The sequence below is a fragment of the Stegastes partitus genome, unplaced genomic scaffold, assembly GCF_000690725.1.
Source record: "Stegastes partitus isolate 25-593 unplaced genomic scaffold, Stegastes_partitus-1.0.2 Scaffold279, whole genome shotgun sequence".
NCBI classification, from domain to species: Eukaryota; Metazoa; Chordata; class Actinopteri; family Pomacentridae; genus Stegastes; species Stegastes partitus.
Genome location: NW_007578010.1, coordinates 516,924 through 526,314, shown reverse-complemented (window position 1 = coordinate 526,314; position 9,391 = coordinate 516,924). Strand labels below are relative to the sequence as shown.

General features: G+C 42.4%; 1 protein-coding gene across 1 annotated transcript in view; it reads right to left on the bottom strand.

The window, feature by feature from the left end:
• Positions 1–700: 700 nt before the first annotated feature.
• pid1 (phosphotyrosine interaction domain containing 1) overlaps positions 701–9,391 on the bottom strand; it is a 40,611-nt gene continuing 31,920 nt past the window's right edge. Inside the window, exon 4 of the mRNA XM_008282627.1 lies at positions 701–3,361. Coding sequence (XP_008280849.1) covers positions 2,861–3,361 — 501 coding nt within the window. The 3' untranslated portion in view covers positions 701–2,860. The remainder of the gene's footprint in view (positions 3,362–9,391) is intronic.

The following is a 9,391-nucleotide window of genomic DNA, read 5'->3' as shown; positions in this document are numbered from 1 at the left end:
ATTCTTCACAGCATCCATTTTGCATCCAATTCTCTGCAGCTCTTTAGCTGCAAAATGATCGCCAGCCATAGAGGCAGAGAGCAACCAGTTATCTTGTTATTGATGTGGGCACTTTGAAGAGAAAAGGGCTGCCACATTCTGGCAGACGAGAGGAGCGCAGCAGCACAATAAAAGAAAGATCTGAGGAAGTCGGAAGAATGTGAGGAATGGGAGAGTAAAACCTCCCTGAGAGGATGGACAGAGCGGTGGCTGTGTCACACTTAAACCTGAAACATGTTTGGAAACCCCATAAAGCTACGTTTATGAGTTTGTTCGGGGTATTGTAGCCACACGCAGCGGAGGAGTGACTGCAGCAGAAGGCTGATATACACAGGATACCCCCAGAACAGATTTTATAACTTCAGTGAGTTTCACATTCCAGTCTGCAGCAGCAGAGGACGAGCAGACAGCGTGGTTATGCTTTACATCTGTCCTGGCACCTTGTCAGAACATCATCTGGTTACCCATTCTGTTTGTTCTGGGCCTGAACATGCCTTGTATTTATCCTCCCACACGCAGCCGCAGCAGGGAACCCATTACGTGAAAATCCAGCAGAGTTTAAAAGACTTTTTTTTTTTTTTTTTTAAACTTCTTTTGGTCCGGATCTGGTGGCTGTTGGGGAATATATGACGGAGGAGAAAACAGACCACACCATCATACGCTTGGTCTTGGTAAATACTTTATATGCAATTGTTTTTTTGATCTTTGCAAACACTGTATAGAAAACACTTAAGGTAACATTTTTTGAAACATTTAAAGCGCGTCTGAGCTTTCAGACAGACATGGCACAGTAATCTACAGCTTTATAAACATCCTCCCCTCTCTGGCCCGTCTACACACACCACTCCCCAACACACACGCAACCTTGTCCACACACACACACACACACACACACACACGCGCACACACACAGCCACCGCTATCAGGCTCCCCACTTATTATTCACAGTAGGCTTTATAACACTGTTTCTGTATCGTATGATGGTTCTCAACATTTTTTTATTATTTAAAATAGCTATCAACATTTATGCTGTAATATTTGGAAAGTGATACATTTGTATTTACATAAGCTTATTGATCGAGATTCAAATACAATGTGTGTGTACATATGTAAAGTCGTATGCAGGTTTGTATTTCTGTGTGTGTGTGTGTGTGTGTGTGTGCTGATCAGAGCCATATGAACGTTCTGTTTGAGTCACTGACCAAAGACCATTTCCACTGATGGCGTCCAGTCTGTACAGTACAGTCCAGTTAGAAAAGAAGAAAGTGGCATGGAGCTCTGATGAGTTTTTTGTTTTTTTTCTCCCCCACGACGGTGGGTCAGTCACTCGGGGCAGCGATGAAGGGCAGCGGAGCAAATTGGCTCCTTGCCTCCGGGGCGCCCCCGTTCGAGCTGTCTGTAATAGCATGAGGAGATTATGGGAGACTGAAGTGACTGGTGATGCTGTCAGGTGCTCACAGTACATCGGACTCATCATACATTCAGCAGAGGCCAGGAGGTGTAATCTTGGATGGCTGTGATTTAGGTTCCTACAACCTCAACGACTGGCACATTCAGACTCTCATGTTTTCATTTCGTACAAGATCAAAGTAAGAAAACGTGGCAAATGGTCACAGTACCATGTCTGATTTTTAAAAACACCTCCTTCGGCATCGTGGATGCCACCGGGTGCAATGAGAGGTCTTCGCTTTCAGCTAATCCTACAATTCCTCCCTAATCTCCCACTTCTCGTACCTTTTTCTCTTTCACACACAGAGATGCAAGCACTCACGTGTACATCCATATATGCAACATACAGAAGTAAGCAATTACACCTATACAAAGAGAAAAACAGAAAACGTCAGCAAGCACACATGGCCACACATACACGTCAGGACCTGGGTAAGAGACCAAACTAATGTGAGAGGAAAAGTGAGGCACATAATCTGACAGGCAAAAGGTAGCCTGAATTTTGGTATACTCAAAACAGAAGTCTGATGTGGATGATTAAGGTGACTCAGACAGGCCCAGGCTTTCAGCCCAGTGAGAACTTCTAAAATGTAACTTATTTAGCACCTATATTCTCCCAGGTGCCTGACACATACTCTGAATCTTTAAGTACCTATTAAACGGAGACAGAGCAGTAGCTCTATCGTCCAAAAAAGAATCATTTTTGGGGTTGAACTAAGGTACCATCGTGAAGATATGAGTAGTGCTTAAACGCTTAGCTTTACGCTCACATCCTCATTTGTTATTACCAAGGTCAAAGGCATTGTAACAGAGATCCATATAATCAAACATTTAAAGAATTTCTGTGCTTCAACAGTCTCATAAACTCTGGGTTGGGACCCGAAATAGGTATATTTCTGCTGGGTACCTACATGGCAAGAGTGGCACTAGGATATCATGAGGAGAACAGGGACTAGGTTTTGTTTAGATGAAAAAGCTTAGGAACCACAAACAGTGTCTCTGATAGACGCAGGAGTGACAGTGGTTGAAAATGGAAATGCTGAATGAATCTCTTGAGGGCGATTACAGAGGTGCTCGAAAGCCCCCAGTGGGTCTTTGAGGGTCATTTACTCAAAGTGGCAGCACTTTGCTATCCCTGTATGTAAATGTAGGTCTTTTGTAACTCTGTTTCGTCTACCTTCCCTTTACAGCATTTAAAATCTACTTCATTATCCTGGGCGTGTTGGTTCACAGGGTCAGTTAATTTTGTTGTAATTTGATAACAGAAAGAGATAGTACGGGGGAATGAGAGAGAGAGCACGTCATCTGTCCATCCTTCCGGTCACCCCTCACTTTGTTAGGATGGGGATCAGGAGTTTAAGCGAGTTTCAGTTCAACCGTCGTCTGGGGTCGAGTCTTCAGGGGTGGACGAGTCCTCAGCAAAGTCGTCTGTCGACCCACTCTTGTGGATGCGGCCGTCGCTACGCATGCTGTGGAAAGTCTTGCGGAAAGCCTCCATCATCGAGTGCGCCAGCTTCTTGGCCTCTAGCTTGCTCTCGCACTCCACGGCGTGGCAGTCCATCTGGAAGGACAGGTCGTCGTTGATCTCCCGGTAGATCCAGGCAAACACGTTGGGTCTGATGCTGTGGTCGGCTGTGCAGTAGGCGATGCGCGCCACCTGGTAGGTGTCCATGGTTACTGAGGCCTCGCCGCGCTCATCCAGGTGGTGAAGACGCACCTGGAAGGGCCGAATCTCCAGCAGAGAGTTGCTGGCGGGGAAGCTGCCCTGATGCTGGCCCAGGGCACGATGCTCCACCAGACCGACCACCGCCGACTCTGTGCAGCCAGACAAGAACTGGGTCCCAGAGATTGTCACCTTGCCAAGGTAGGTCACCTGCAGCAAATGAGACACACACAGATATTGTTACACTAATCTGTTGCACAATGCAACATATAACTAATGTAGATATACAAATGAAGAGTTCATTTGCAAAAACAGATCATTTCAGCTTCACAAACCTTCAGAAAACCCACTTTTCCATCGTCTACCTGAGACAATATCAATCAAACTTAAGTTATCTCTATTTTTGTCATGTCATTTCTACTGAGACAAATCCACTCAACTTCAGTTTGATTGATATTATCTCAAGCAAACGACAAAAAAATTATGTTTTCTGAAAATCTACAAAAATGGAGTGATCTGTTTTTGCAAATGAACTCTTTAAATACATCACTGCCCTTCCACCTGCAGCTGCATGGCAACAGAAGACGACATCACAATGAATGAACATGGGTCAAAGATCATTTAGGTGAAAGCTAAACCGTATTGTAGTATCTATAGGAGACATCCACCATCAAGCTTGAACAGTTCTGCAAATAACTTTTGTGCGGCTGCTGAGTCACTGCCATGATCTGTGGCAGCTGCTAACAGGGTGAAGGATGGTCATTACAAAATGAACGCTTTCATCAAAAAAGTAACTGTGAAAAGCAAGAGCGGACTCATTCCGATTTGTAATTCACCTCAGGCGATTTCAACATTAACATTAATGCTTGAAAGGTACTAGGAGCTAATCAATGTGGAGCAAATTAAAAAAAATGTTTCAGTGAACCAATTAATTCCATATTCAGTGTACATCTTTGGGTTAATTAACCTCTAAAACTGAGGTGCTTTAAATCTCTGTGTGCAGTGAGAGACGTGTTTTAAGAGCCAACCACGGTGATGAGAGGCTTTTCTAATTTTCTGTGTTAACTGTGCTGACATGTAGGCTGTGTGTGTGTGTGTGTGTGTGTGTGTGTGTGTGTGTGTGTGTGTGTGTGTGTGTGTTGTTTCCCAAAGAGAAAAAAAAATCACTATGTTGAGCTGTGGCTGTAACAAGGACCATAGAATACCATAGTAATGACACTGCATACCAGGAGAGCGATAGACTGAGGAGATGGAGACGGATAAGGGGAGAGAGAGTTAAGAAGTGGACAAAGCTGGAGTTTTCTTTGGGAGTGTGGCCAATTTTCGAGAGCGGTCCAGGAATAATGGCTGACTTGTGCACTTCTCTACATGCTGTTCTTTATGGTTTTATAAAAATACACAGAGGAGGAGCCTGCTACGAGTCAAACACTCAAAGAGTTTTCACTCCTGTCTGTGTTTATTCAGGGGCAGGGGAATACTCTGAACTCTGAGGAGTTCATTACAGCTGGCTTACATGCAGCACACATTTGACAAATGGCTGCAGATAACATGAGAGCGATAATAAACGTGAATTCAAAAGAAAAGAAAGATGCGTATCATTTATATCAACATTTAGAGAACATGTGGCCTGCATGCACGGCTCAGTGCACGGTATCAAGCCATACTGTGATCGTAATAAAAACAATCCCTCGAGAAATTTCGGTAAACTATGATCTACCTAAGTCTTTTCAGTGCAAACATTTTATTATTCTGATATCAGAAAAAGTCTACCAACAGATAAAAGTGTCAGACTGACTGAGAGCACCAGAAGAGACATAAAGCAGAAGCCCAGATCCTGTTTTATTCATCACATGACCTGACTGCCTCTCTTCCTTCATGAGTTTTGTTTAGTCTGCAGCTGTCAAGTCTACCTGCTGCAATCTTTGCCATGATTCTGACTGAATGGGACCTTTCAGGCACTGAGAACAATCATGCAGCCACTCAGCCTCTCCGTAAGACAGGCTGTTACTTTAATGTAGGGCAGGTGTAGCATTTACTGTCTAGCTAGAAAAACGTAAAAGTTAGGATGCAGTGAAACTGAGCACAATGTCGTGCCTCACCAAATTCCTTTCCTGTGAAATAATGCACCCCTTGCAATCCCAAAGTTATGGAGCCAGTTCTTTTGCATCAGAACATATATATATTTCCTTTTCCCCCACATGCAAGTGAACAGTTTAAATGTTCTAAAAAAAACCCAAAAAAAACACGCAAGTTCCTTTTTCTTTCCAAAAGTGGGATGAGAAAATAGATATCAAAGTTGAATCTGTGCGTTAAGAATGGAGCTGGAAGCAAGAGGTGGTTAGTGTAGTTTAGCTGAAAGATTAGAACCAGGCTCTGTCCAAACACACCACTAAAGCTCATGTATTATTCATCACAGCTGTAATGATTCATCAATTAGTTACCTATTAACCCTCTGAACCCCAATTTCTGGACGTTTTCTGGTCCTAAAACATGTTTCACTGCAATAAAACGTCCTGCACCTCTGTGAAAACAGCACATCCATGGCTAGAAGTAGAGCCTAATTAAAACATTGTCTTTTTTAGGGAGTGTAACTTGCGGCTTCTTCAATGTGAATGGTTTGTAATATCTTTACTCGTTTATGATAGAATGCGGAGTTTCTTTGGGTTGTGGACAAAATGAGACCTTTGAGAATTTCATCTTGAGCTTTGGGAAATACTGATTTTTTTCAAATGTTTTTTTTTTTCAAGTTTTTGATTAATCAAGAAAATAATTAACAAACTAATCAACAATAAAATAACTGTTATTGGTCCCATTATTAATACACTATAACTTGATAATGTAATGCAAACACATACTGTGCATAGACAATGAGAATGTATGATTTTACACGATTAACTATTTGTAGTGACACTCACCACTTCTTCACACTCCCAGCTCCACACACAGATGTGGGAGAGGTATCAATCTTCTCATCTTACCCACTGACAGAATCCAAACAAATTCCTACCCAAAAATGTTAAACGAGTAAAACACACTGTATGTTAAAGCTTGCTTCTTAACGTACCTTTTAAAAAAAACACAAGGCAAATTGAGAAGAAATAGGAAGTACATCAAATGTTAGTCATGTGTGCAACAAACTTCATCTCAGCACTGGAGTTACGTGTCCACTGTGAGCCAAAAATGAAACTTTCTGAAAGACAGAATTCATTGGTGAGAACATTCATATACACGCTTAATCCTCACGAGGGTCGCAGGGGGAGGCTGGAGTCTATCCCAGCTGACTCAGGGTGAAGGCAGGGGACACCCTGGACAGGTCGCCAGTCTATCACAGGGCCACACAGACAGACAACCAAGCACACCCACATTCACACCTACAGACAATTTAGAATCACCAATTAACCTCAACATGTTTTTGGAGTGTGTGGGAGGAAGCCGGAGAACCCGGAGAGAACCCACGCTGCACGGGGAGAACATGCAAACTCCATGCAGAAACATCCTGGGTGTCCTCACTGGGACGCGAACCAGTGACCTTCTTGCTGTGAGGCAACAGTGCTAACCACCGAGCCACCTTGCAGCCCTTGGTGAGAACATTATTCCTTCAAAATGTGCTTAGAATTTTTTATCTGACTACTAAAGGCTTGATTGCTGAATAAACAGACTGTTATTGCCCTAAATTATGTCAAAGAAGCACTAGCCTCCCTCCACTATGGTAGCTTAACCCCTGAAATAACCCGACTGCTAGCACAACACAACACTAATTTCCATTTTGAGGCAACAAGACGAGATCCAGGCAGCAAGAGCAGCTGCCTCCTCATGCCTGGTTTTCATTAGTGGTGAGTACGAGGTGGGACATACAGCCTTCACACCGGATCCATCATTCAGCTGAGCAGCACAGGTCTGCAGGAGCGGCCTGGAGGCAGGGCGGCTTTGATAGCCAACCACGCTGACACCCTCTCGCAGCCAACAGGCGGTCAGTCACTCAGCCAGCCAACAAATCCAAAGGCTGCGCCAAGATACATCAACCATCCACAGTGTGCTGTTTGTATGTCAAACGGTAATAAAGAGTCATTATGGGCTTTTTCTCTCTGTCTCCTATTTTGATATTGAGTTACTTGTTTAAACTGTGATTTTTTTTACTGATTGCTTGCTTCCTAGTTAAATGAAGACTGGCTGATTTGCCAGGTTAAAATCTAAGCCAAATCACAGAAAAGTGGTTAATGTTGTCTTTCAATCTCAATGTTTCCTCCTTTTTGGCTCTACTCTGCTGTCAAGTTTGAAAATTAGGAAGTGATCTGCCTGGTTCACAACTTGGGACAAAGAGCGGAAAGTGCTTGAAGCTGCAGCAGCTTGATATTCAAACTGAATGGCAAGAACTCCCCATCATTTTGCCTTCCTTTCGCCAAGGGAGAGATTGGATTTTGCTCCAACCAATCATTACTGACTGATGTACACACGTGGACAAAACTCTTGGTACCCCTCGGTTAATGAAAGAAAAACCCACAATGGTCACAGAAATAACCTGAATCTAACAAAGGTAATATTCGACTATTCTGAAGTGGCCTTCTATGAGCCCTGATCTAAATCCTATTGAACATCTGTGGAAGAAGCTGAAACATGGCATCTGGAGAAGGCCCCCTTCAAACCTGAGACAACTGGTCGCAGTCTGCTCATGAGGAGTGGACCAAAATACCACCTGAGAGGTGCACAAGTCTCATTGACAGTTACAGAAATGGTTTGATTGCAGTGATCACCTCAAAAGGTTGTGCAACAAAATATTAAGTTAAGGGTACCGTCATTTTGGTCCAGGCCTGTTTCATGAGTTTATTTTTTTAAATAATTCTGTTAAAAACGGTTCAAAAGCAATGTCTGATTTTCACTGCTTAATTTTCAAAGAATTTTTATTTATTATTACTTTTGTCAGATTCAAGTTATTTCTGTGACCATTGTGGGTCTTTCTTTCATTCCCTGAGGGGTACCAACTATTTTGTCTTTGTGTGTATCTGCGACAGTCAGATGGATTTTAACTTAACAATAATCACAGGCAGGTGAAAAAAAGAAAGAGGTCAAGAGTGGAGAAAAAGAAGGAAGAGGTAGATTAGGACGCATGCCGGATTATCGAAGCAGCCCCTTCTTTATCTAAATTCGACCAGCTTGGTGTGCATGAGTGTAAGGTGGACAGAAAGATATGTGAGGTGAGGGGGTCACCAGACTGAGCAAACTTTAAAGTTTCTTTCTTCAAAGTCCAAACCAAACATGCAGCTGAAGAGGAAATTGTTACATTGCTCCAGCCGAAAGATGAGGGATAGATAGAAATACTGCTCAATAAGGCAGTGTTCATAAAAAACAAATATACCAGCAAAACTCTGAATGTACAAGATTTTCTGGTTTGCTGTACATGAATCACCCATTTCAACTGTACTGCATTTTTTTTCCCCCTTCGGGGCGAAGACAACACTGAGCCCATTTACACCTGGTATTAAAATGTGGTCTGTAAGTGAATTTAGCATCTGTATAAGGAAAGTTGAATGTTTGTGCATTTACTGTATGAGCACAGAGACACACTAAATGCAAAAGTGTATATGGAGTTTATTAGGTTTGGCAACAGACAGACAAAAAGCAGGTTCAACTTTTGCTTTCTGCTATATTAAAGAAAAGCGATACAAGCATATTTCCGTCATTCAAGGAAAACGTGGTCAAATTTATTTATGATTGCCTGGAAAAATCTACTACATTTGGGATAAATAACCACAATGACTCATGTTTACTGTGTCATTAATGTAATGAGTATGAAATATTGTAGCCGGCATGATTAGTGTAAATCCAATCTTGGGAGAGTGAGAAACTATTTGGCCATGATGCAGCAATATCATCACCGTAGGCAGAAATACAACCACTAGAATAATGGATGTAAACTAATTGCTCCCCCTGCAGCCAACAAGACACTCAATATAAGACCAGCTGTGTAGAGCTGCAGTGCTGGAAAAGTCAGACAGGTGCCAATGTAATACACAAATTTATAACCATCTATATCTCTTGTCTCCAATTTATAAATCACAGAGGACTTGGTTTCCTCAATATCACAAGACATTAATATATTTTCATTAAGTGTGAGTTTCCCCTCGTCCGTTTTGTTTTTATGGCCTTTTCCACATATATATGGAGGTTATTTTTCAAGCTTTTTCTATGTGTTTTGGATATTCATCCACAAGCACGCTCTGTTTGGAGCGTCACCATGTAGAC